This window comes from Microcebus murinus, chromosome 9 (genome assembly GCF_040939455.1).
Source record: "Microcebus murinus isolate Inina chromosome 9, M.murinus_Inina_mat1.0, whole genome shotgun sequence".
NCBI classification, from domain to species: domain Eukaryota; kingdom Metazoa; phylum Chordata; class Mammalia; order Primates; family Cheirogaleidae; genus Microcebus; species Microcebus murinus.
In genome coordinates, this window is record NC_134112.1 from 25,079,577 (window position 1) to 25,105,872 (window position 26,296).

At 54.0% G+C, this 26,296-nt stretch overlaps 4 protein-coding genes and 1 long non-coding RNA gene across 7 annotated transcripts in view; 4 read left to right on the top strand and 1 right to left on the bottom strand.

Moving 5' to 3' along the window:
* Nucleotides 1-5,569: 5,569 nt before the first annotated feature.
* Nucleotides 5,570-8,632, top strand: HOXA7 (homeobox A7). Its single transcript, XM_012773379.2, has 2 exons — nucleotides 5,570-6,141; nucleotides 7,157-8,632. Exons 1-2 carry the CDS (start codon nucleotides 5,763-5,765, stop codon nucleotides 7,459-7,461), a joined length of 684 nt encoding a protein of 227 aa, XP_012628833.1. The 5' UTR covers nucleotides 5,570-5,762; the 3' UTR covers nucleotides 7,462-8,632.
* A 974-nt stretch (nucleotides 8,633-9,606) lies between these two features.
* HOXA6 (homeobox A6) lies at nucleotides 9,607-16,660 on the top strand. 3 transcript variants are annotated; one of them, XM_012773372.3, is made up of 3 exons: nucleotides 9,607-10,021; nucleotides 14,753-15,014; nucleotides 16,401-16,660. In XM_012773372.3, the coding sequence occupies exons 1-3, from the start codon at nucleotides 9,668-9,670 to the stop codon at nucleotides 16,658-16,660; spliced, it is 876 nt and encodes a 291-aa protein (XP_012628826.1). In that variant the 5' UTR covers nucleotides 9,607-9,667. The 3 variants fall into 3 exon arrangements, with proteins under 3 accessions (XP_012628826.1, XP_012628827.1, XP_012628828.1); XM_012773373.3 differs by having other exon boundaries at nucleotides 14,900-15,014; XM_012773374.3 differs by lacking the exon at nucleotides 9,607-10,021 and having other exon boundaries at nucleotides 10,028-15,014.
* Nucleotides 9,881-14,965, bottom strand: LOC142872905 (uncharacterized). The gene is made up of 3 exons (XR_012920996.1): nucleotides 14,879-14,965; nucleotides 10,648-10,754; nucleotides 9,881-10,015 (listed from the first exon to the last, which is right to left on the bottom strand). It is a non-coding gene; the product is annotated as an uncharacterized LOC142872905 (long non-coding RNA).
* HOXA3 (homeobox A3) overlaps nucleotides 9,884-26,296 on the top strand; it is a 45,029-nt gene continuing 28,616 nt past the window's right edge. Inside the window, exons 1-2 of the mRNA XM_012773361.2 lie at nucleotides 9,884-10,021; nucleotides 22,124-22,227. The gene's annotated coding sequence lies outside the window, so the exon portion shown is untranslated. The remainder of the gene's footprint in view (nucleotides 10,022-22,123; nucleotides 22,228-26,296) is intronic.
* HOXA5 (homeobox A5) lies at nucleotides 18,366-21,256 on the top strand. The gene is made up of 2 exons (XM_012773369.2): nucleotides 18,366-19,260; nucleotides 20,227-21,256. The coding sequence occupies exons 1-2, from the start codon at nucleotides 18,366-18,368 to the stop codon at nucleotides 20,475-20,477; spliced, it is 1,146 nt and encodes a 381-aa protein (XP_012628823.1). The 3' UTR covers nucleotides 20,478-21,256.

Sequence of the window (26,296 nt, forward strand, 5' to 3'; positions counted from 1 at the left end):
GTGGGTAGGGAGAAAGAGCCCCACTTTTGCCTCTGGTTGGCTTTTGGGAGCCAGGATCCTACACAGTCAGTCCAGCCGTCGGTCCTAAGCCTCCCTGGCAGGACAGCTGCCTGGCGGCGAGCAGCGGAGGCAGGCTGGGAAAAACGGGTGGCGAGGCCGGGCTCCTGGCCTTGCGACTATTTGCCGGTTGGTGGGGAAGCCCCAGAGAAGTTGGGCCAGGGGACCCCGTGTCACTGGCCAGTAGCTGGGTGGAAAGGCCACTCTTTCACCTTGGTGTCCCCAAGAAATTTCCCAATCTGGAGCCCACAGAGCTGCCTGAGGCCTTCTCTGGCAGGGTGGGGGACAGGGGGCGGTGGGACACAGAGCTGAGGGCCGGCCTCCTAAGGAGGCTCTGAGGATGGAACCAGGAGCCCGACTGGCCCAACAGTGGGGCTTGCAGAGGACGAAGATCTGCACCCCTGCATCCTGCCAGCTTGCCCTGGGGCAATCTGGATCCTGCACCACAAGCCCCTCCCGAGCACAAGTCCTGGCAGAGGCAGGGCGGACGCAACTGAGGAGCCCTGAAGCGTCATAAAAGAAAATGAGGGCTGTTACTGTTTATGGGGTGTAAAGGGCTGCGAGGAAAGGCCACGACTTAGGGCCGAGCACCTTCCAGATGTGGCCGGAGGATTCTCGGCCTTGCTTCCTCCCTTTTCTTCTCTTGCCCTTCCTCCCCACCCCATCCCCCCATCGACTTCTGCAAAGTTGGCTGTGTTCTAACGCGTAAAAACGGGAGCGGGAGGGACGCGGGTGGATGGAGAGTTCCCTCACCCCCAGCCCTACCCCGCCTCACCCCCACCCCCACACCACCGCCAGGTTGGGATGCCCTCTGTTGTGGCAGACAGAAGGAACTTCAAAGAATGGGCAGTAAGGGTGTGCCATAAAGGCCGGGTCTGCGAACTGTCTGGAATTCAGCCCTTAATGAGTTTACAACTGTCCAGCCCCAATTAGGATATTCCACCCAAAGCCCTTTCATTTGTTCGTTTGCTCTGTCCGCCGCCGATAAAGTGGCTGCGGAAACAGCTCTTTTATGGGCATGGCCCACTCCGCAGCGTAGATTCCGGGCTCCACGCGGACTCCCCAGGGATGGGCCCTCGCCCCTCCTTTGAGAGTGGGGCGCTGTGCCCGCGGCGGCCGCTGCCAGAGTTCAGGACAGAGGACAGCCGAGGCTGCTGTGCCCCGGAGTGGCCAGCAGATGGCAATGTGGCTCCACGCAAGAGGCGTCGGCTCCGCCATCTCCCGCCGCCGCGACCCTGGGAAATTCCTAAGATGTCGACGACGCGAGCCTTGCAGGAATGGGAGCCCCAGATTTTAGTGAACAACAACCTTATATTTTCGGTTCTGCTCACGCTGGGTTGGAAGCCGCGCTGAGAAGCAAGCAATGCACGGGGTCTTGCCGGACCCGCCACCGCTCGCGCCGCCCCCGCCCCTTCCCCAGGGCACCGGCGCTGCGGGGCTGCAGTTCCTTGCGCGGGTCCGGCTCCCGGGTCGCCGTCCTCAGCCGGGGACAGGCCTCAGGGCAGCAAGGCTCGCGGGAACCCCAGACGACCGGCGAGGGACGCGGGGACGAACGCCCGCGGCGCTCAGACCTGACGATCGCGGAGAGGGCGTGCGAAGGGCGTGCAGAGGGCGCGCGCCGTGCTCACGGGTCCCGCTGCGGCCCCGGAGACGCCCGGAACCTGCGACGGGTTCAAGGCCTGGCGAGCCGGCACCCAAGAGAGAGCCAGGACCCTGTGACCCGACCGGCTTGAGTATTAGACAAAATTAGGCGGGTAAAAATTGGGCGTAAAGGCATTCTTGGCGACTGTCTAGTGGAGGTCTACCGGCCAAGTTGGCTGGGATGGGGAATCCGGGGAACCGATCAGGAACTGCTTTGGCTATTACCCCAAAAAAGTGCTTTAATATAATTGGCACGCCCTGGCTCCAGAGTTGGCTCTTGTGTGGCATGGAGGCCGCCTTCACTTTCTCTGGCCGCGCTATTTTGTCTGCTGTGGAGCTACCAAAGCTACTCTCGCGTGCCCCGCTCAGAAGGCCAGACGGGAGGGACCCCCAATTCAGGCCCAGGGTACCCCCCCATCCTAGGCGGGGAACAAGCCCCGGAGCTTCCGCAGAGGCAGCCCCAAACCCGGGTGCGAGGACCAGCCACGGGTGTAGAATGGTTTCAGAGGGAAAACGCAAAAGCAAACAGAATCTTTCCACACACCCGGGAGCCCTGTGAACACACCGCGCAGTGCATTTATACGGGTCTTAATAGTCTCTGCCAAGCCCACAAAATGTTTACGACCCGCATCTCCGCGCTGCACACGCTGTAAAACTGGGGACTGGATTTTGGCTGACATCTCTCCCTGGTGTGTGTGTGTGTGTGTGTGTGTGCGTGTATCTCTCTCTTTCATACATACGTTAGTATTTTAGGCACACGCCTTCATTATATTTCTGTATCTAACACAATATTTCAGAGCATCTGATTGTGACAAAGGGTCTTTATAGGTTCCCCGAGAGTCACCCATGGCCGTGTATCCAAGCCGCAGGTAGAAAGCTCAGTTCATATGACTACAACAAATAAACGGTTAAGTTGCAGATCGGTGGACGCCGAGAGAGAAAGCTCGATTTATATAACTACACATAAATGAAGCCGCAGATTGGTGCGAGTCTCTCCACTGATCACGGAGGCCCCAGGTAGGTGCAGGCTGCCCAGCGTCCCAGAGGCCTTGTAGACTGTCCGGCCCGGCCTCCCTTGCCCTTGGCAGGCTGGGAGGCTGCTTTTCCTCTCGGCAGCCTGGGAGCCGCTTCCCTACAGCGGGCCTTCACCCAGGCAAGACCCCGCGCCGGCCCGAGCTCATTTTGCACGCGGGAATGGGTTTGTTTCTGCGGCCAGGCCAGGGCAGGCTCGCTGGGTGGGGAACGGACGCGCGTTCCCCGAGCCACCGGCGCGGGTGGAAACAGAGGGAAGCTAATCGCCAGCCGCCCAGTCTCTGGCAGGCGCTGTTAGCCGCCTAGAGCTGGGTTTATATTCTTAATTGGTTTTAAATATTGAAGACTATTTGGTATCCAGGGAGGCACTCTCTGCCTTTAGGTAGGATAAGCTAGCTCTGGAGGACAGTGGAAAATATTTATCTAAAGATAGCTCGGCTGATTAAAAACCTGCCTGTGTGCGCCTGCTCCAGACCCAGCCTCAACCAGCATTTCTGCGAATAATGTTACATATCCCAGTGCATTTGTGACTTTTCAGTCAAATAAATAGGGAACCATTGGCCTGAGAACACGCAATTAAAGACGCTTTACTGAAAGCCCGATTTTGTCGGTCCTTTTCGTTTTAAAGTCAGACCACAGAAGGCAGGAGGCAAGAGACAAGCCCAGAAACGAAAGGGAGGTTTTGGTGCCTATGGGACTCGGCCCAGTTGACTGACTTGGGTCCAGAAGGGCCGAGGCCTTGAGGGCAGTATCCACGCCCTTCTTGGCCAGGGCAGACGGGCAGTGCGTCTGGCCAGAACCGCTTGGACACGCGCCGGGCAAAACTCGGGCAGGGATGAGCCAGCGGCGAGGGCGCCCAGCCCTCCTGGCGGAGAAGTGCGTTCTTTCCCATGCTCCCCGAAATCGCTCACCCACTTGGGCTGTTGGGTTGCCCGACTCAGGGCAGGTTCTACTTTAAACGCCATCGCTGTCGGCCACTCCAGCCGCCTGAGTCTAGACAGACGGCGGCGGCGGCGGGGCCACAGTCTTTTCTCTTTGCGTCTTGCTCTGTGTCACCCGAGGAACAATTTATTAGTCTAAAGCGGTCTAATTCCGCCTCTTTGATCTAGCCTTCTTGTTTGCTTCGTCTTCCTTCAACTTTCTTAGGTTTTTATTTCCTGACAGAAGGCGATGCTATTTGGATTATTTGTGGGTTTTTTTCTTCCAGTCTTACCTCTCCATTCCCTATCCAAGACACAATATTATCCTGATCCCTCATAAAGGGCATCCCCGGATATTGTCCCCTACAAGGTCCCTATATGGAGGGAGGACACTGCCTAACACCCACCTGCCCCAGCAGCCCCTGCCTCCCCATGCAAGCCCTGGCGGTTCGCTGTGCCAGAGATGGGGCTCTGTAGCATCCCGATTTCAACCCTCTCTCCACCTTTTGTGTTCTTAGGACCCCCTGAGAGGGTGCGGTAAATGGGGGTGGCCTGGACCCTCTGAAAGTGATGGGAAGTGCTTTGTACACAAGGAACCAAACTCCATAATTTAGAGGAGAATTTCCGGGGCAATTCCATTGTGAGGTCGGGTTTATGGTGTGTAATCGAGCTGGGCAGTAAAAGGTGGCTGGGCTTCCAGCGAGGCCTGGGCAGTTTATGAGGCGATTAGGGGAAGCGCTGTCCCCACCATCCTCCACGGAGCAGTGGGCGGCAGAGGCTTCAGCAGGTCCAACATGGTGGAGGGGTCGGAGGCCTGGGAAGGTAGGAGTTGGAGGCCTGGATGGGAGGGAGTGAGACTACTGTGCACTCAGGTCTCTCTGAGCCAGTACTTTGAAAGGTGAAGGCTCCAGAGCTGGGCGGCCTTTGGGGAGGGGTCCACCTATTTGTTTTGGTGTCTACAAAAGAAATCAGGGTCTGCAGTGGGAATCAGCGCCCCCCTCTCCTCTCAAAATTGTCTCCAAAGCATGTATTTCCCCAGGTACCCAGCCCCACGAGGTGGAGGCCTAGGGGTAGCTGGGGTGAAGCGTGCCAAAAACCTCCTGGTGTTGGGAGTGCCTGGAAAGCTGCAGCCAGAGGTTCCTCCAAGTTGGGGGAAAGAGACCTGGCTCCCTGTGAGCTAGAGGGAACCAGGGTTGTGGGGAGGACAAAGGAGTCTTCAGCCATTTATCCAGCTGCCAGAGGCCAGCCAGGTGCCCAGGAGCCAACACACTTCTCAGCTCTGCAGTGTCCAGGAGGAGGGAGGGAAACCCCACGTTAATAAATCTGTTGGCAAATGAGGCTCATTAACAGATAAATATTTCACTGCTTCCTTTAGGGCGAATAAACAGTGTGCCACCGATTAAGGAAAGGAAGCTGGGAGACGTTGACTTTATTTAAACCACATGGTTCCAGTTTGCGGTGGCATTCTCGCTGCAGCTGCAAGCAACGCTGCGCCTGCCCAGTCTGGATCAGAGTCCTAAGTCCGGCCTGTCGCCCACTGGACCTGGGTGAGGGGGGACGTAAGCAAAGAGTCCATTTGTCCATAGCTGAGACCTGACCACAAGGCCATCGTGGGGTAGGCGGGTGTGCGGGGTGCAGAGATCCTTCCAGGGGCTGGGCGAGGGGACAGGAGAGGGACAGGGACAGTCTACAAGCTTGGTCCGGGGTTCACTTAACAGGCATAAGGCGGCCGCGCCAAGCCTGCTCCGCTCCGCTCCGCGGCCACAGGCCCCTGCGCCCCGGTTGACCGCCAGCTGGGCGCTCCTGTGAAGCCTCGGGTCCTTTTCCGCAGGGCGCCCTCGCCCCGCCGGGGACGGGCAGATTCCTCGGCCGCATATTTGAGCCTCTTCCCCTTCCATTCTAGGCGGCCGCGGGCCCCGCGGAGCGAGACCACCTGTGATGGCTGCTGAGATTGGCGGAGGCGGTCATGTGGGCGGTCACGTGCTGCGGCGAGCTCCGTCCAAAAGAAAATGGGGTTTGGTGTAAATCTGGGGGTGTAATGTTATCATATATCACGCTACCTCGTAAAACCGACACTGAAAGCTGCCGGACAACAAATCACAGGTCAAAATTATGAGTTCTTCGTATTATGTGAACGCGCTTTTTAGCAAATATACGGCGGGGGCTTCTCTGTTCCAAAATGCCGAGCCGACTTCTTGCTCCTTTGCGCCCAACTCGCAGAGAAGCGGCTACGGGGCGGGCGCCGGCGCCTTCGCCTCGACCGTACCGGGCTTGTACAATGTCAACAGCCCCCTTTATCAGAGCCCCTTTGCGTCTGGCTATGGCCTGGGCGCCGACGCCTACAGCAACCTGCCCTGCGCCTCCTACGACCAAAACATCCCCGGGCTTTGCAGTGACCTCGCCAAAGGCGCCTGCGACAAGGCGGACGAGGGCACGCTGCACGGCCCGGCCGAGGCCAATTTCCGCATCTACCCCTGGATGCGGTCTTCAGGTAGGCGCTTCCGCTAGGCGGGCCGGGCGGGCTTGCGGGCCGGGAGCGGGGAGCTCCAGCGCTCGGGGGCGCGGAGCGCCGGGCCAGGGAGAGCGGAGCCGGGCGGCTGGGAGCCCGCAGCCCCTGCGACTCCCGGCGGCGGCGCAGCCTTTCTGGTTTTAATTAGAGCCGAGGCGCCATTGCGTGGAGCTCAGAGCATTGTATGTAAATGAGGCTCATAAAACTTTTTATGGCCCAATTAATGGGTTCGATCCTCATAAATTTATTTAACTTCATTTGCCTTAGAATTTTAACATTAAGTTTGTTCATTCTCTCTCTCTCTCTCTCTCTCTCTCTCTCTCTCTCTCTCTCCCTCTCCCCCTCTCCCCATTTCCCTGTCGCCCTTCTCTGTCTCCCTCCCCGGTCTCCCTCCCTCCTTTTCTGCTCTCTCTTCTCTTTCTTTTTCCCCAGCTTTTCTTTCTCAAAAGCTGGGGGAACCAAGCCTTCTAGGGCCCCTCAGCTGCCCATGTGCCAGGGGCCATTTCAAGACGGAGACTGGGAGGGAACAGGGACGGAGGGTCTTGAGTGCCCTAGGAAGGTACAGGGAACAGGGGCGCAGGCTGCTGGGAAGGGTCGCCCACTTGCCTGGCTAGGCGGGGAAACGGCGGGGCTCGCCTTTGAATGGTAAAGTGTAGCATCTCCCACTTGCCCACACTCTATATTTACAATTTCCCTTTGTCAGGGGGAAGCAGGACATTGTGGAAGCGTAGCCGGCTGGAAAGGGCGATTGTAAAGTTGGGATTCTGCGCCTTCACTCATTCCCGAGCTGCCTGCGCGTCTAGTCCCATAGTTGGGGTCTTCCGCTAACATACCTCCTCCTCCCCCGGCTCAATTCCAGGGCGCCGGGCAGAGGGGGACGTGTGCCTGGGACTAGGCCGGGAGGAAGGTTCGGGCTCTGGAACAGCAGCCTTGGCTAATAGCCTGTCCTGCCCGCTTGTCTCTCCGTGTGTCCATGTGCCCACATGTCTCTTCCCAGGACCTGACAGAAAGCGGGGCCGCCAGACCTACACGCGCTACCAGACGCTGGAGCTGGAGAAGGAGTTCCACTTCAACCGCTACCTGACGCGGCGCCGCCGCATCGAGATCGCCCACGCGCTCTGCCTCACCGAGCGCCAGATCAAGATCTGGTTCCAGAACCGCCGCATGAAGTGGAAGAAAGAGCATAAGGAAGAGGGTTCAGCAGCCCCCGAGGGTGCCGTGCCCTCTACCGCTGCCGCCGCCGCTGACAAGGCTGACGATGAGGACAACGAAGAAGAGGAGGAAGATGAGGAGGAGGAATAAGGGGCCTAGCCCGGGGCCCTTGCTGCACCGGACAGTCAGAAAAGCGTCTTTAAGAGACTTAATGGTTTTATTTGCAAACATGGGAAAAATAAAAAGAAAATGTAAAAAAAAAAAAAAAAACCCACCCCAGTTATCAACCTGCACTCCACCCAACTCCAGCTCGCAACTTTTCTGGGCTGAGCAGCCACTGAGACTGAGTCGCCCTGGGGATCCTCTCTGCATCCCAGGACCCCACAGACATCCCCAACCCCAGGCTAGCCAGCCCCTTGCTGGCATGGCCAAAATACTACCTAGCACAGGCCTCCACAAGAGGCACCCCAAACTACCTATGGGCTAAGCCCCCAAGGGCCTCCACTCCCAGGAAGCCTGGACATGTCCCAACACTGGCAGACACCCAGCACCACCCCCCATCCCCTGAAGAACATGACTCTCAGTACTACCTACTCCCCCAAAACTACCTATTTTGTGCAGGCTGGCTTGCCTACTACCTAGTGCCAGCCCCTCCCAGGCCAGGCTCCTGCTGCTTACAGCAGACAGCCTTTGGGGTCCTTGAGGCTGCTCTGAGAATGCGCTTAGGTCCAGGGACCAGGGCATTGGCTTCTATTTAAATTGAAAAATAATATATTTATTCCAAAGCATTCTTAGTGCTGCAACCTAGAATCCCTACTTCCCTGGCTTGGCACCTGAAGTTCAGGCCCATCACCCCCCAATTCTGGAGGGGAGCAGGTCCTGAGCTGGCTGCAGACCTCTGGGTTAGCTTCTGCTTAATAGGTCTGTGGAGATGCTCCCAGCTTTGCTGTCATCTCCTCTGGCCCTAGTGTCCTGTTCAGCTGCATCAAATATGTACACCTTGACGTTTCCTATAATAGCAAATACTGTATATTTGAACAAGATTTTTTTTTGTCATTTCTATAGTCTTGGAGTTCATTTGTAAGGCAATGTCTTGACTCGGAAGGATGTGTTGATGGGGTGACTTTGTAGCATGGTGTGTTGTCTTGAGCTAACCTGTAGTGGGTGGGGAGGTCTAATGCCCTCCTCAATGTCCTTCATCTCCTGTGTTGTCTTGTGTATCCCTCAGCTCCCGCCTGGGGATCAGGGAAGGTACGCTTCCCCACCCAGGTAACCGTGTTTTATGTAACAGAAAAATAAAGATGCTTGGTGACAAAGAAAAGCACAGACTGCTTTATCTGGAGGGGGCCTGGGAAAGGGGAGGTGAGCATGGCTAGAGAGCAAGCCCTGGCTGTGTCTGTATGTACAAAGGGGCCGTCAGGAAGCAAAAGTGGAGTGACTATCCTTGGGTCCAAGTGTTGGGCACCCATACACTGGTGTATATGTGCCGTGCCTTTTTATGTCTTATGTGTGGATTCATACGGGTGCATGCATATTTTTTGTATGTATGTATTTCTGTGTATGTGTGGGTTTTTATATAATTCCATAATTGTGTAAGTTTCTGTGTCCATAATTGGGTACGTGTGTTCCTACATGTCCATAATTGCGTGTGTGCTTTTCTCTGTGTAGAGACTTTTGTCTGGTGTTTGTGTGTGCACAAGCATTTTGTAGATCCCTTGAAAATGGAATCTTCTATGGAGACATTGTGTTCTACGAACCTCCCTAAAAACTTCCATAAATGCCATGAGAAAAAATTCCAAACCCACCCTTTCCTCTAAGCTGTGGAGCGGGCTTGCTACTGATTCTGGATTCTGCATACGCCCTGAACCCGGCCCCAGGCGAGGGAGTGGGATTTAGGGCCTCTGCCGCAGCCCCCCAACCCCGCCTTCAGGCGAGTCCAGGGCGGCCCAGGGCCCAGCACTGCGGCAGAGGGGTGCGGGGAGGGGCAGGGCGCAGTCCCCGGCTAGGTTGCACAGCCTCAGCAGGGGTGTCTGGATGCGGGAAGGGGCGAGGGGCTAGAGGCAGTGGAGAGCGGCGCAGAGCATCCTGAGCTCCGCCGGCAAGACCTGGGCTCCAGTTTCCTGCCTGGCTTGGGCCCGCTTCTTGTAGCTCTTTTAGTAAAAATTGGGCAAAAATAGTCTGTAAAACCTGCGGCCCCAAGTCGGGGCGGCCTCGGTGGTAAGATGGCGCCGGTGTAAGAGCTGCCTCCTCTCAGTGATGGGGAAAGGGTCATAAATCCGTTGTTGTTTATGAAAATTTACAACTTTGCAATACAACTTTATGAGTTGTTCGGCCCTTCCATTGGCCGCTGTCGGTCATGTGGATGGGAACCGTGAACATGAACTTTTTTATAATTTCCCTTGCGAGAATAGAGCCGCATTCTTTTGCTCCGCTCCGTCCTGCCTGCTTCGGAGCTCTGCCTTCCAGCCCGGCTCAGCTGCGCTTTGTCCGGCGATGGCGAGCCAGGGGAAGCCCGGGCCAGGCCGGGCCTGGCCTCTCGCGCTGGAGGTGGGGCGCGCCCAGTTCCCCGCGCCGCGGCGGCAGCTTTGCAACTCGCAACCTGGCTAATTTCCTGCGTCCTCTGGCACCAGGAAGGAGGACAATTCGTCTCCGGGCTGCCCAAGCGACAGCTGTCAGAGGAACAGGAGCTTCTGGGAGCCGCCATCTGAAGGTGAGACGTGGGGAGGAGACAAGAGCAAAGGTGGTGAGGTGACAGCCAGCGGCGGGAGCGGTGGGAGAGGGTACCCACGGTGGCTTTGAAGAGGGGCATACTCATCCTCATCCATGCTCACCCATTCACACTCGCCCCCATCACAGCTACAGCCCAAGCACACACACACACACACACACACACACACACACACACACACACACACACAGACACACACACGCACGCCCCACTCCCTCTCTCCCCTTCCTGGCGCACGGCAGCAGTAAGTGCCCGCCTTCCGTTGTGGCACAGCGCGCTGGCACGGGGCAGCACCACTTGGGGCTTCTCTCCCCCCTTACCAGCCACCCTGGGAAGCCCAAAAGGAAGTGACCCCGCACTCTACCTTCCCCGCCAGTCTCTTGGATTTGGATATTTATTTTTTCATACATGGTCCAATTGGTTTGAATTCCCCAACAAGAGACCATTCCTGACCTGGGAAGGTGGGAGGAGGCGAGGGTAAAGTGCATCACTCCACAGGCGTTTTATTAGCTTCGGCACAATACCTCTACTCCGTGGGAATTGGTTTGAGAGAGAGAGAGAGAAAGAGAGAGAGAGAGGTAGAAAGAAGGTGGGGGACAAAAACTTACTAATTCGGCCAGAGGTTTCCGCTGATTGCCTGCTTCCCTTCGCAGAGTTTTCTGCTGAGAGAGGTGTCTGAAGCGCTGGGAGAGGGACTAGGTGCGTGGGTGGAATTCTGCGTTGGAGAAGAGGATGGGGTTAATTGGCTGGGTGTTACTTGGCGGGAAGTTTCCGTGCAGAGGACTTTGTGATGCTAACGCGAGTGGCAGGGGCCCCGCAGCTAAGCTTGAAGAAAGGACTCACACCGAGTCTGGGCGATAGGGGGACCCCCCCACCAACACACCCCGGAACAGCGGGCTGGCGGGCCGCATTCCCCACCTCCCGCGAGCGGGAAGAGGACTGTGGAGCCGCCCGTGAGAAGGCGTGGAGGGTGCCGCTGGCGGTGGCTTTGCGTAGCGCTGTGGCACGAACTGTGCAGCTCGGCCTAGGTGCGCATCAGGCCATATTTGCCCTGGAAACTCCCAGGACAGCGACAAGAAAGGATCCCCAGGTTCTGGGATCGAGTTCTGTTTGTTTGTTTGTTTGTTTTGATTGTTTCCCATCTTGAGATAGTATGTTGGTATGCGATAGATATTTACGAAGGGGTTGTGGATGTTTGGGGACTTTCATCCGCGCCCTGCGTGCGTTCCGGGCGGATAAAGCGGCGCATTTGCATCCTCGGGCCGCCGGCTTGCTGACTGCGGCTGCCGCGAGCAGATTATTTATTGTGACCGTGCTGGGCGCTCGCTGCTGCCACGCTGTGGCCATTGCGGGGACCGGCGCCAGCCACAGCTCGCCTCTCGCAGCCTGGCGCGACTGCTGTACGGGCCCCTCAGAGATTTCCCAGCAGGCAGGGGAGAGGGGCACAAAAGGGGACCTGGGGGGCGGTCTCCTAGGGCCCATTTGGCCGGGAATCTCCCCGCCTCGGCTACTCCTCACAGGAGCTGGAAGCCGTAATAGACTCGGGTCCTCCCCCTACCCCCACCCCAGCACCGTGGAGACTGGTTGCACAGGCCGCCTGGCACGTCATGGCTGCTTCTGTCCAAACTGCGCGTCCCAAGGCGCCTTGAGGGCACACGCTGGTTCAGGGACCGCTCTGGCGTTGGGATTCTGAAATCGGAGAGACCACTGGTAGTCCCGAGGCCTGCAGGCCAGCTGGCCCTGAGGAGTACTGGCTATGGCAAGGAAGGCGTGCTTTGGCTCCAGTAGAGGGCCTGTGACGGGCAGAGACCGCACCTGTGTGCTCTGGGCTCTGGCCTGGACTAGCGATCTGGCCGGACTGCGGTGGCCTTTGAGGCCCCACACCCACATACGCCCAGGCCTTCCTCTAGGCTGGCGGAGGTCGAGGAGCTCAATGGGCAGCCCAGGGCAAGGGCAGACTGTGGGGCCCTGCTCGCCATTCTGCCCCCCTTGGAGAGAAGCTGAAAGGTAAGTGGGCTTTCTGTGTGGCTTTGACAGAGGAGAGCCCTGGGGTGGCCAGTCTCACCATCCCAGAGACGCTCTCTGGAGGGTCTGGGGCTCCTACTCTTGCCTGAATGTGTCTCTCCCCTGCCTTCCATATACATAGCTGGTTGGAGAAATAAATTGGTCGGCTGCCAACGTGATATGAGCCAGCTTGGATAACATGTAAAGATTTCAATTTAACGTATTTTTTTTCCGTCTTAGTGCCTACAGAAGCTAGAAGTAAAATGTTTTTTGGCTTTTAAGCTAAGAAATCAAATTCTCTCATTGGCTGGGACAATTATTAGATTGAAAATCCAGGTCAAGACATAACAAATAATAATAGTAAACTGACACCAACCCCAACACTGTGTGAGACATGGAGGAATGAAAGAAAAATATAAATGTAAACATTTATCAACACCTCCAAACCAGTTGTTTTCATCTTAATTAATAACTAGCTGAAAAGCAATCCAAAAAATAACTCAGACATGATATTCTTCAGTTTTTAAAAATTCCCTTTTTATTTTTTGACTCTTGTGTTTTCATTTTCACCTCTTGAATCATTTCCCTGAAGAAATAAATGTAAGGGAAATGTCAAATTCTATCTTCTCCTTCGAGGACCTTCTTTATATGCAAAGGAAAAACTTTCCCGGCTGGACTGACTGGGGCTCAGGCACAAAGCTTCCAGGTGCAGCCCACATCTGCAAGAAAGCAGCAGCCTTCCAGGGTGCCCTCTTGGGTGGAAGCCAACCTTAGGCTAGTCCTTTCCCAATTTTTTCCCTTTGGAGAAAGGGAAGTCAGGGAAAAAATCGAAAAGCAAGGAAGAGATTAGTCCTTACCAGATTCCTAAGGGATCATTGTCAATTGCCACCTCCCCCCTAAAGTCCTGAACAGCCTGTGTTGGCCAGGGTTTTACAGATCTTATAAACAGTCTCCAGAAATCCAACCACATAGCGTAAATAGTCTTTCTTCAACCTCCACAGAATTGAGGATTTTAAAGCTAATTCAAGGGATTTTACAAGCCCAACAAACAGTCGTAAAAATGCCATTGGGCCGATATCACATTTTACAAAAACGAGATTGATCCGTGTGTTGTAAAAGTCAGCTATCTGGAAGGCACACCTCTCAGGCAAGAGAGAGCAGTCCAGGACAGGCTTTTCATGTCCTATCTGGGGACGGCCAGGCCTGGACAGTGGTAAAACAATTCAGGATTTCTGGAGCCAGTAAGACAACTATTCCCTATTCCCGGTTCTGGAGCTACTGCGGATGGTAGCCCTCGGAGCAATCTCAGGAAGGGCAGGAAAGAGGCCGAGCCCCAGGACAGTACTGGCTGTCGGGCACCCCCGGAAACCAAGCCCATCAATTATCTCTCTGGCCTTGGGCCCCAGCAAGCTGCCCTCTGTGCTCTGCTCAGCCAGGGGCCCTGCTTCTCCTGCACCTCTGGAATGAGGGCAGAGAGATTCCACAGCTGGATTTTTAACTGTATCAGCTCTGAGCGGTTTGAACAGAGGATGGCGAGTCCCTGGGGTGCTGTTTAAGGGGAGCAGGTCCCAAAGCTGGCTTCGGAGCCCAGTCTCACAGCTGCTCCTGTCGGTCCTTTCTCCTTGAAATTAGTGGTTTCTGGCCTCTCAATTCCCTGAGTTCAAGGACAGGATGGGGGTGCCTAGCTGGAGAGGGTGCTTTGAGGATGGGCAGGCACAGGCCATTGCAGGAGTGCCCATGGGGACTCAGACAAAACGTTGCGAGAGAAGGGTACTGGAGGGATGAGCGTTATGTTTGGCTTAGTCCTGGTGAGCTTGAGGTGAGCTTCAGCTCTTGACTGCAAGGCCCAAGCCGCTGGTGAAAGTGGGGAATGAGAGAATAAGGGGGTTCACTGATTCCTAAGGCACAGGATGAAGGGCAAGGAGTAAAGGCTTGGTTTCTTGGAGCCCCTTCACCAGCTCAGGAACCCGCACCCAGGAGTAAGGGAGTGCAGGAGAGGTAACTCAGGACCCTGCCTGGAGTGCAGGCCGGCAGGGAGTAAAGCCACCCTTGTCACTACCCCTCCTGGCACGGGACTGTCAGGTTTCCTGTTTGGAGGGAAAAAATAGCAAAATCCAACAAGGCAAAAAGGGGAGGAGGAAAGAGCGGGCCTGGCGGGGTCTAGGTGGCGGCCCAGGCACTACCCCGGCTCGATCTGTGCGCCCCTGCACGGGCCGTGCCCGCCGCTGGCGTTCGGGAGGAGAGCGGGGCCGGCTGGCTGTGAGCGCCCATTAATCTGCCGGGCGGGCGGCGGGCGGCGGGCGGCAGGCTGGGGGCTGTTTGTAACTTTGCTGCCTCGGTCGCCGCGGTCCCCGGGGAGCGGGCTCCGGCGCTCGCTCCCATTGGCCGCCGCCGCGTCAGCTGGTGCGATTTGCTGCTGTCGCTTTTGGCGTTCGGCCATCCAGAAACAAACCAGTTCGATGACTACTAATAGTTATAGCCAGATGTACTAATACACAACAAATCACAGTCCTGCAGAGGGGCGCGCAAATGAGTTCCTATTTTGTGAATCCCACTTTCCCCGGGAGCCTGCCCAGCGGCCAGGACTCCTTCTTGGGCCAGCTGCCCCTCTACCAGGCCGGCTATGACGCGCTAAGGCCCTTCCCGGCCTCGTATGGGGCGTCGAGCCTCCCGGACAAGACGTACACCTCACCTTGTTTCTACCAACAGTCCAACTCGGTCCTGGCCTGCAACCGGGCGTCCTACGAGTACGGGGCCTCATGTTTCTATTCTGATAAGGACCTCAGTGGCGCCTCGCCCTCGGGCACTGGCAAGCAGAGGGGCCCTGGGGACTACCTGCACTTTTCTCCCGAGCAGCAGTACAAACCCGACAGCAGCAGCGTGCAGGGCAAAGCCCTCCATGACGAAGGCGCCGACCGGAAGTACACAAGCCCCGTTTACCCTTGGATGCAGCGGATGAACTCCTGCGCGGGTAAGGCATTTCCCTGCACTCCTCCCCCACCAAGACAGTGGAGGGAGAGAAAAGGAAGGAAGGAAGGAGGAAACAGAGGAAATAAGAGAACGTAGAAAGAGGAATAGAGAGAAAGGAGGAGAGAATGAGCAAAGTTTCTTTGGTTTTTAAAAAATATTTTTTTTTTTTAGGAAAAAAACCATTCCCAATGGGGCAGTCAGGCCATGCCAGAGGAAAGGCAGGGAATGTCTATGTAAAGTCACACCTTAGGGACCGTGGGGGAATCACTGCCACGAAATGTGAGACCCCTAACAGGGGTAACCTGAAGAGAGAGGGAGGCTGGTTGGGAGGGAGAGCCTGCCATGCTGCACCCTGGTAACACCCTGCTCAGGTTCCAAAGCCAGAGGGCCTTCTGCACACTTCATTGATAATTCCTCTTCACCTCCCAGCCCCCTCTCCTTTCTGCCCTTCAAAAACTATACGGAAAGATATCCTCCATTTGGCCTCTTCCAGTGTCTCCCCAAAGCCTCAGAGGGCCACATTCCCAGCCTCAGTATTTTTTCTCTTTCCTCCTTCCCCTCCTCCCACTTCCCCTCAATTGCTCATTCTTAGCCAACTTCTGCCTTTTTCTGAGCCCCTCTGCCTGAGCCTCACACACCTGTCTGGGAGTGGTGGGGGGACATCACCCATGAGCCCCTTTGACACCAGATGGGACAGCCCAACACAGTCCTGTATTGCCAGAAACCCCAGGCTGCCCATAGCTCCATCTCTTTGCCCCAGGTTTCCAAAGACTCCACAGAGAACCCCCTTTTTCCTTGGAACAGGACAGAGCCTAATATGTATCTTAAAACTGATAGTGTTTTGAGTTAAATCCACTTTTCATGTGTGTGTGTGGAGGGGTTTGCTGCATTTATCAGAAGGGTCACAAAATTTGGGGGAATATGTAAAGATTTGAGAGGGCTGACCATTTTTAACTTTCCAAAAAAAAAATGCCTTGAGTTCTGACATGGCTCGCCATAGTAGCATCCTCTCAGAGATCAGTGTGTGAATTCAGTGTCTACACGACTCATAGGATTCCACACCACCCACCCCCAGACACTCATATCCTAAACCCCCATAAAAGGAGGACTGTGCTGTCCCAAATTAAGAATGCCCTTTCTATTATTTCCCCTGCAATAGTTTTCTTGTGAGGCAGATTTTTCAAAAACAGTAACTTCCCAGCCCAAGTCGTTTTAGGTGGAAAACATCTCTTGGTATGAAATAATCTTCTCCCATCCAGCCCGCTTTCGGCCCCAGACATAGGTAGCGTGAGAGGCTGGAGTGCAGGCCCCTGGCGGGAGGCACGGGGCTGACTGGGTCGGAGGTCCACATGCTGGCTTACCGGCGCCCGGCCACTTCTGCCTGCAGGTGCTGTGTACGGGAGCCATGGGCGCCGAGGCCGCCAGACCTACACGCGCTACCAGACGCTGGAGCTGGAGAAGGAGTTCCACTTCAACCGCTACCTGACGCGGCGCCGCCGCATCGAGATCGCCAATGCGCTCTGCCTCACCGAGCGCCAGATCAAGATCTGGTTCCAGAACCGCCGCATGAAGTGGAAAAAGGAAAATAAGCTCATCAACTCCACGCAGCCCAGCGGGGAGGACTCTGAGGCAAAGGCGGGCGAGTAGACTCCTGGGCAGGGACCAGGCCAGCGCAGCAACCTTCTTCGGCTTTGCCTCTCGCGCTCGCCTGCTCCCCAACTTTTCTCCCCGCCTGCTCCCATCAGAGGCGTCCGCAGCTTCAGAAGAGCCCGGCGCGCCTGAGCATTTATTTCTTACAAACAAAAAACAAAACAAAAACCACACACACAGCCAATACCAGTAGTGGAGCAGGGCGCACTGTACACGCACAGTCCCGCTGCACAGGCTGCCCAAACCGGCCCGGGGTTCCGGAACGCGCCCCAAATTCGCCCTGGGCTCCTGTGTTAGCGCTTCAGCGCTCCCCGAGCTTGGGACGCGGGGTAGCTGGGGACGCGGGATTGCTGGGCAGAGCCCCGTTTCCTGTCTGGGCGTCTCCGCCTCACTCCCTCGCCAGTAAGTCCCGAAGGGCATCACCAAATCCTCTCTGGCCACTGGAAAGAGGGGGTCTAAGGGCTGAGGCTCCAGCCTTGTCGCGGCCTCCAGGATGCCCCCTAAACACGAAAAAGGTCATGGAACAAAGGGGGCCCCCCTGACAGAGCCAAGTCTCTCGCCAGGCGCGCAACAGTCAGTGGAAGAGAAGCAGCCTCAGCCGAGTGGAGCTAACCTGGGCGCGGGTGGAACATTACAGCTAGCGGGAGCGACTGGGCTCCCTCAGGCTCCGGGCTCCCGATTCCAGTTCCCTGCCTCCGACTGCGCCCGCGTCACCACCACAGCAGCTTTCAGGACCCAACAAGGGGGCCCAGGGCCATGGGAGCGGCCAGAATCCCGGCTTCCAAATGTGCCAGGAGCGCCTGCGACGCTGGGCCTCCAGCGGGGAGACTCTCCTTGCCTCTCGGATACATTTGTGGTTTACTTTCGTCTTTCAAAGCCCAGGAAAATAACTACAGAGATGCCACGCACGGCCACGAAATGCTTCCATTAGCGCCCTCATTTTACTTTTGGAGGTCTAAGCAAGCCCCCAATAACTTGGCCCACGGACCCCCAGACCCCAAGCAGCCTCTGTGGCCGCGGGGAGTCTGGGCCCACTCCCTGGGTTCAAGGAGAACCCTCCGACTTGGGGCCTGGTTGGCTCGAGGAACGGGACCCTGTGGTGAAGATTCTCCAGGCTGGATACGTAAGCAAATCAAATAGCAAACTAATGACACGAAAACCATATTTACATGAAAGAAAAATCGACTACGGTTATAAAAGTGTATGGAATTTGACCTCGCCTCGGAGAAACACTACACAAAAGCTATCTTTAATAGACGCCTGTCATTTAAGAGCGGCAGGGACACTGTCCCTCATGCGCGCTCGCAAAAACAGAGCTGTAATTGTAGCTGCTGCTGCGGGCAGGATTTATTTCTCCAATTGGCTAAATGGCTTCCCCCCCTCTTTCCCGAAGGTGAGATCTGTATTTTCAAAATTCAGAGCTGCCAGCAGGACGAGCAGAACCGACCCCAGCCTCGACACAAAAATAAGATGGGCTGCAAAGCAGAGGGGAGAGGGGGGAATAAAGTTGTTGTAAATAAAATGCAAGTCACCACCTCCCCCCCCATCCTCTGCATCCTCGCCCGGCGCGCGATCGGCAGCTGACGGCCTAACAATTGGTACATCCTAATGGAACTGCGAGGGAAATGCAATAATTTTGCCATAATGGGCTGTAACCTCAATTCGACCCCGGCCCTTGCAGCCCTGGGTCGGAAGCGGGGCGATGAGCCATGCCTCCAGCGGGTGGCGCTCGAGTCCGACTGAACAGCGGCGGCGAGGGGCGGGCACGCGCCCGGGGCGCGCGCGCCACCCTTCTCGCCTCCACCCAACTCCCCCATTAGTGCACGAGTTTACCTCTAGAGGTCATCAGGCAGGATTTACGACTGGACAACAAAAGCACGTGATTCGAAGTCGTACCCCATATTTGGGTGCCTACGTAGGAGGGAACCAAGTACATGTCCCAGTCATTTCCATAATTCATCATAAATTGTGCAAGGGTGCTATAGACGCACAAACGACCGCGAGCCACAAATCAAGCACACATATCAAAAAACAAATGAGCTCTTATTTTGTAAACTCATTTTGCGGTCGCTATCCAAATGGCCCGGACTACCAGTTGCATAATTATGGAGATCATAGTTCCGTGAGCGAGCAATTCAGGGACTCGGCGAGCATGCACTCCGGCAGGTACGGCTACGGCTACAATGGCATGGATCTCAGCGTCGGCCGCTCGGGCTCCGGCCACTTTGGCTCCGGAGAGCGCTCCCGCAGCTACGCGGCCGGCGCCACCACGGCGCCCGCCGAGCCCAGGTACAGCCAGCCGGCCACGTCCACGCACTCGCCTCCGCCCGACCCGCTGCCCTGCTCCGCCGTGGCCCCCTCGCCCGGCAGCGACAGCCACCACGGCGGGAAAAACTCCCTGGGCAACTCCAGCGGCGCCTCGGCCAACGCCGGCAGCACCCACATCAGCAGCAGAGAGGGGGTTGGCACGGCGTCCGGAGCCGAGGAGGACGCCCCTGCCAGCAGCGAGCAGGCGAGTGCGCAGAGCGAGCCGAGCCCGGCGCCGCCCGCCCAACCCCAGATCTACCCCTGGATGCGCAAGCTGCACATAAGTCATGGTAAAGCCAGCCTTTTTCTAAATCCACGCGGCCGCGGAAACGCGGCTCTCGGTCCCCTCTCTCTCCCTCGCCGCCCTCTCTCCCTGTCTTTCTCCTGGTCTCGCTTCTCTTAGCCCTACGGAGCCTCTCCCTGCGGTTCTTCCCCTGCCTTCCTCTTTCCCTTCTTTGCAGCACCGTGCACCCACAAATAGTGGGAGAAATGGTCCCTGGCTGGGCAAGTTTAGACGTAGAAAGAGGGAGGAAGGAAAAAACCCATCTGGAACCCCAGCGCCTTGAAACGCGCTCCGGGGTCAGGCCAGCCGAGCAGGGCGCAGAGAGGTAGAGGATGGCAGTAGGAGCCGTGAATCGGGCTTGTCAGGGCAGATAATTTATGAGGAGGGTTACGCTGGGGAAACAGCGTTACTAATTAGAGCCCCCGAAAAGAGGCTTGGGGGGAATAATCGAGGCGAGAGCCGGCGGGATTCTGAAGTTTGGGGGCAGGAGGGAGCGAGAAGGAAAGGGAAGAAAAAGAAAGCAGGCGTCCCAGGCGTGCAGACTTGAACAGGAGGCGGCCTGCGGGGCTGGAACTTTAAGGGAGGGTGACCTGGAGGCCACTTGGGCACTCAAAAAAGGGCCGTGCTTCAGTGGGCTTCTGAGCTGTGGGCAGCCTGGGAGGGCTGTGTCCCGGGCTAGGGATGCCCAGAGCAGGGCCATAGGGCGGGAGAGGGGCCAAGGAAAGCCGGGCGGTCCTCCGGGACGTAGCTCCAGCCTCAGATGGGCGGATTGTTCCCAGAGTCCAAGTCGTATTGTTTTCTCTCTAGAAAGGAAGAGGGAAGGAAATTCGGGAGGGGTGGGCAGGCAAGGAAGGAGGACTTGTTGAGCCTTTCGCCCCGTTCCCTGCTCAGGACCCTGGCTTGTCCAGCTGGTGGACTTTGGAAGCCAGGGGCTGAGGAGTTGGTGGCTAAACGGCTGACTTTTCTGTTGCAGACAACATAGGCGGCCCAGAAGGCAAAAGGGCCCGGACGGCCTACACCCGCTACCAGACCCTGGAGCTGGAGAAAGAGTTCCACTTCAACCGCTACCTGACCCGCCGAAGAAGAATTGAAATAGCCCATGCTCTTTGCCTGTCCGAGAGACAAATTAAAATCTGGTTCCAAAACCGGAGAATGAAGTGGAAAAAAGATAATAAGCTGAAAAGCATGAGCATGGCGGCGGCGGGAGGGGCCTTCCGCCCCTGAGTATTTGAGCGTATAAAGTACTGAGCAGTATTAGCGGATCCCGCGTAGTGTCAGTACTAAGGTGACTTTCTGAAACTCCCTTGTGTTCCTTCTGTGAAGAAGCCCTGTTCTCGTTGCCCTAATTCATCTTTTAATCATGAGCCTGTTTATTGCCATTATAGCGTCTGTATAAGTAGATCTGCTTTCTGTTCATCTCTTTGTCCTGAATGGCTTTGTCTTGAAAAAAAAAATAGATGTTTTAACTTATTTATATGAAGCAAGCTGTGTTACTTGAAGTAACTATAACAAAAAAGAGAAAAAAAACACACAAAAAGTACCCCTTCAATCTCGTTTAGTGCCAATGTTGTGTGTTGCACTCGAGTTGTTTAACTGTGCATGTGCGTGGAAGTGTTCCTGTCTCAATAGCTCCAAGCTGTTAAAAATATTTTTATTCAAACTACCTATATTCCTTGTGTAATTAATGCTGTTGTAGAGGTGACTTGATGAGACGCAACTTAACTTGTTCGACGTGTAGTGACTAGTGACTCTGTGACAAAAACTGTGACTCCAAGCGGTGTGTCCCTGCGTGCCTTTGTAGGACCCTTTGCACGAACTCTGGAAGTGGCTCTTATAAGCTCAGCTTCAGTGATGTATGTTTTTGTGAACAAAGTTACAAATATTGTCCAAGTCTGGCTGTTTAAGCAAACTGTGATCAGCTTTTTTTTTTTTCTTTTTTGGTATTTGTTTTTAAGGAAAAAATACTGACTGGAAACAAAAAATAAACTTTCTATTGTAAGTTCTCTTGGTCTGGTTTGTGCCAAATAGCGAGCGGCTCTGCCTGCTTTTCCGTCTGTCTGTCCAGTCCTGGAAGCCAGTGAGTCTGAGGCTACCTGAGCAGAAGGCCTGTGCATGGAGACCTCAGACCAACACCCTGGCCCATCGCCTCCCTAACTGTGACCCATCACAAAGTTCAGGGCAGAAGGTGGAAAAAGCTATAGGCGGTTCCAATGCCTGAGTCCACTCTGCCCATCTCTGAGGAAACCAAGTTAATTCTCTGGGCACAAAAAAGTAAGGAAGAGAGAGAAAGAAGGAGAAAAAGCCCAGGGCTTTGTGAGCGCCCTTGGGGCCACACGGATCCTGCCTCTTTCCTGAGGCTGCCCTAGGCCTCCACTTGCTGAAGAGGTTGTTATGCAGAGTTGTGGACCCCAAACCGCCTGCCCCTAACCCACCCCAGCACCCCTTCCCCATTCCTCACCCTGAACCCAGTTGGCTTCTTTTGCTACAATTCATTTGCTACAAATGGAAGGTACTTACCCCATCCTAGCTCGATTGGGAAACTCCTCAGAGCAGCTAAAGCGCAACTAGAGATTTGCACATTTACCGACTGCTTACACTGATGCCGTCTTTCCTTTTAAAAGTTATAAAACAGTAAACTTTATAAGCCCCAGTTCCGGCTATATGACATTTGGGTGCCAAATGAATAGGGTTTTGTCTATGAATTAGATCGTAAAATCATCCATAGCACAGACAGATCGGCTCACTGGCTATAAAACGTCACGTGGGGCCATTAAAGTAAGTTTTATGGTTTTGGGGAGTTGACATCCAACATTATATACCACATAACATATAATCTCACTGACGCTGGACTCCATTTGACTCTTTTGCAGGCTACGTGTGCCGCCCGGTCATTCAAACTGTCAATTTTAGGTCCAGAAGTGTCCAAACCACAAGTTCTCAAAACTCCCTGAGAAATGGCTCCCTCCGAGTTAAGGTAAGCTTGCCTCCTGAGCGCTTTCAAGTTTATTTGTGCTCCAAAAACTTTCTCTCTGTGTCTCTCTGTCTCTCTCTCAACTCTGAGGCTGCCTCTGAATGCAAAAAGGGAGAGCAAACTTTTCCTCTGCCCAAATTAGCAGCGCCAGGAGCCAGCTCCGCGGAGGCCGCAGAGTGAACAGCGCCTGTGGCCGCGCGCCGCCTACCCAGGCCTAACTTTAATTGCTGCACAACCGCGGATGTTAATGACTTCCGCTGCTCCCGCCGGCGTGCAAAAAAGATGATTTTTGTGTGCGAATGGGCCTGTGTGTGGAGACTTGGTAGGGCCGACCCCCTCCCCCGCACAATTCAGGGGCCTGCTCTTCGGGGGTCGCGGAGCCCTGGGGTGGGGGCTGGGAGACAGTGGGGCGCCGGCCGCGGGCGCGGAGGGCAACGCTGCGCTGGGGAGTTTGAAAGAAAGGCCCGTGCAGGGCCCAGGCGGACTCTGGCGGGATTCCTTACGGGGCTGTGGCAATATGTCTTCGCGGGCCGGGGTCATTTGGCAGGACTGAATTGAGGCGGCGGCCTTCAGGCCCGAGTTTCAGGCTGGCTCGGGAGAGCAGGAGGGTGGCAGAGGCCGGCGAGGCGCGGGCTGCACCTCCAGGCTGGGTGCCTGGGTTGCGAGGTCGAGCCCAGGCGGCTAGAGCCTACTGGACTCTGGCGACCATGGGTCCCCACCTCCGGGGGCGCTCAGCATCCCCTCCCTCGCACCCGGGACCAGGCCCTGAACCTTGTTTGCCTGCACGTTGTTTTTATTTCGGTGGAACTGTTCTCACCCGCCTGTGAGTCTGAAGCAATAAACTTTATGGCCGGATTTAACTTTAGTCTTTGAATCCCCAGGCTAATTGAAAGGGATTAAAGCGCCTTCTTTTCTTCCGCCTTGCCTTTCTTCTCCCTCTCTTCTTACCTTTTCCTCTCCTTTTTTATAGAATTAATACATCTATGCACAGGACCCTCAAAAGGCAACTTAGGCGTCCCCCTAGATAACACTAAAGATTGGAGAAATTTACTCTCCTCAACCTACAGACGAATTTTCTCTTCCACACTGTGCTCTAAAGTTTGGGGGGAAATTGAGGTGTCTTCAATGCCCAACTTAAAAGTCCCCAGAGCCATTAGGCTGTTTTTCCTGACACATCATAAAGGGTAATTTAGGGAAGAAATCGGTCGTTTGTCAGTAGGATATTTCCGCCTTTCTTTTGTTAGCTGCACTTTCTGTTTGATCCCAGGAAATTTACATAATCTATGATTTCCAAAACAGTCCCCAAAATTGCACCAATGGGTGAAGTAAGGTGAAGTAAATTTTTCCTGGGTACAATTCCATATTGAGTCTAGCCACCCTTTCTGGCCCCAACCCCATACATTCTTCAGTGGCAAAACCAAGCGGGGTGACTGGGGACTCTGGCTTGTCCTGGGGTCTTTTTCTGGGTGGGTATTCACCCATTAGGGACCTAGTAGATTTACCCACTCCCATTTTAGGAATTAAGCCAAATTCTCCAATTGCGTTCAGAAATGAAACAAAAAAGCAAGCGGGATCTACTTTTCTCCTTTGGAGCTGGGCAGTTTTCTGCAAGTGCTAATTAGTAAAGATATTTACTAAGTGCTTAAAGTGAATAATTTTGAAGTATGGATTTGAAATTTCAGTAAACTTTATTGTGCAGAGACCACCTACACTCAACATAAGTCCAACACATGTCCCCAAAGTCAAAGGTCCAAAAAGCAAAAGCTGGAAAGTTTTTTTGAAAAATCAAAATCCTCCCACAAGTCCTACTTTTCATGAATAGTGGCAAGGTGAAGAATTCCTGAAGTCGTTTTTTTGTAACCTATTAAAATGAACATTGGTATTTTAGCATTTAGGAAGATGTGTCCACATGTTAGTGGGAACCAGATACAAACCCTAGATGAAGTGTGGGTTCACTTTTATAATTTCATGTTACTGTGAAAATTCTGGAGTCTTTGTTTTGCTGCTCTGAGTTTTGGGTTCTTTATTGGAAAATATTGGGTTATAGTCCCATTTTAGTTACACATTTGGTGATCTTGCTTGAGTGGTTTCTTGGTGACTGAAATTAGAAGCAGGAAAAGAAGAGTGATATGGATGCTGGTGGGTTCATTTGAGCAACTTGCATAGAGAAAGCATCCACCCCACTTCCATGGCCACATCCCACCCAGGGATGTTGGGATGGGTAGGAAGGCTGCTGTAGTTATACACAACACTACACAACATTGAGAATCTTTCCAAGAAATGAAAACAAAATTACAGGCTGTACATATTATCAGCTTACTTATTTTTGTTTTAGTTTTCACAAAACTTAAGTAGAATTTAAGAGAGCAGGCCAACCTACATGGAGTTAGATGAATTTTTAAAGATACATCATCCAGTCAGACCTATGAGTGTTATTGGAGGAATTTTTTCCTTCTTCCTATTTTCACAGGAAGTGTAATAAAGAGGATGGTTGGTTATCTGCTCATTTTGTAGATAAGTTATTTCTTTTCATGCATTCTTTTGGGTTATTCTTGCAGACGAGCTTATTTAGGAAAAAGATCTCTGTCACTGAGGGCTTTATGAAGACATCCAGCCTTGGCCGGTGGCAGAAGTGTATCTGTGCTTCTCCTCATCTTGTAAAAGGAGAAGGCAGCGGAAATGTGTATGGGGCTTGTTTGTTTCCACAAGCTGAAGAGACAATATTTCCTGAACTATAAATATAATAGGAAGCTTCTGGTCACACTTACTTAGGGGTTTGTTAGGGTTTCCATGGTCTAATTTCACAACAGTATGCTAAGATTCCTTTTCTCCTGCTCTTTCCCCTGCTTCACTGTTGGTGCCTCTGGGAGAACAAGACAATTTCCTACCAAAACCAGAGTCCTGTTCATTTGTTGAGATTCTGAGAATATTATATCCAAATAATTAGTAAAGGAAAAGCAAATCACATCTTAAAAGATGTGCTATTAAAGAGGCAACCAACACTTTTAGCTTAAAAGATGCCCTTCTCAGCCTCTCCCCTGCCTTGGCTGGGGGTCTGACCATGGCTTCCCTACTCTGGAGAGTGCAGAGCATTGTGGGCTCTATCCCTTTGGCTTCTAAGCAGAAATTTCCTTCCAGGCAAAGACAAAAACTATAAACTGGGCTCCTAGGCAGGGCTGAGGGGGTCAACCTAGCTCCCACCCACATAGGGGAGGGGGAACCACAGTCCTAGCCATTCTAAGCCCCACAAATGGAAGGTCTGCCCAGGTTTGTTTTGTTTGGTGTTTTTCATAAAGAAATGTGTTCTTCTCCCATCAGGTCCCCTCCCCACAAAAAGTCTTTTCAATAATAATATTTGTTAGGAAGGTTATTAGGTAATTATTGTGATTTTGTGAAGCAGCCCTTGCTGGAGGTGAAGTCTGTCATCGCCTAACAAATGACGCCCGCGCAGTTCACTGCCGGGTTAAGTAAATGCAGAGAAGATAAATCTGCACACCCTAGGAATCGCCAGCAGAGCACGCTTTAGTACAAGTTCACAGTCAACTCACCCGCCTGGGCCAGCTCTTCCAACAATTAGGGCTGCGTCTTTATTTTTAAATAAAGGGAAAAAGTGTCTCCACCTCCCATTGCCTGCTTTCCCCCATCTTCTCTTTTCTATCTCTTTTTGCAAGGTTCTCCTGTTCTACTCCAAAATTTCCTTGTAAAATGGAATCATGAGTGATTTCAAGTTAATCTTCCTATCTAAGTGCTAACAAAAGGAGATAGGAGGCTGATTTGACAGGAAATGCAGTCACAAATACAAAAATATCCAGTTTGCCCTCTAATTCCAAATGGCACTGGTAGAAGCAGGGTGTCCTGAGGTCCTAGAGGGCCCCTTCTCCCTGAAAGAAGAGGCTCAGCTTTGTATATCTTTGAGGTTAGTGCGTTACAACTGCAGGTCAAAAAGTTGAGGGTCAAAAGTTTACATTGTGCAGCACTCTTAGTCATCTGTCCAGACAGAGTTTGATGTCAATGTTAGAGCTGCGATCTTGACTATCAGCACAAAAGATAAAATGGCTCGGAGTGACGCGTG

Coding starts and splice junctions, on each gene's coding strand:
- HOXA6 (XM_012773372.3), top strand. CDS start 9,668: ATGTGGATGGGAACCGTGAACATGAACTTTTTTATAATTTCCCTTGCG. Junction 10,022..14,752: donor CTGGGAGCCGCCATCTGAAG/GTGAGACGTGGG, acceptor TTCTACCAACAG/TCCAACTCGGTCCTGGCCTG. Junction 15,015..16,400: donor GCGGATGAACTCCTGCGCGG/GTAAGGCATTTC, acceptor TTCTGCCTGCAG/GTGCTGTGTACGGGAGCCAT.
- HOXA5 (XM_012773369.2), top strand. CDS start 18,366: ATGAGCCATGCCTCCAGCGGGTGGCGCTCGAGTCCGACTGAACAGCGG. Junction 19,261..20,226: donor CAAGCTGCACATAAGTCATG/GTAAAGCCAGCC, acceptor TTTCTGTTGCAG/ACAACATAGGCGGCCCAGAA.
- HOXA7 (XM_012773379.2), top strand. CDS start 5,763: ATGAGTTCTTCGTATTATGTGAACGCGCTTTTTAGCAAATATACGGCG. Junction 6,142..7,156: donor CCCCTGGATGCGGTCTTCAG/GTAGGCGCTTCC, acceptor GTCTCTTCCCAG/GACCTGACAGAAAGCGGGGC.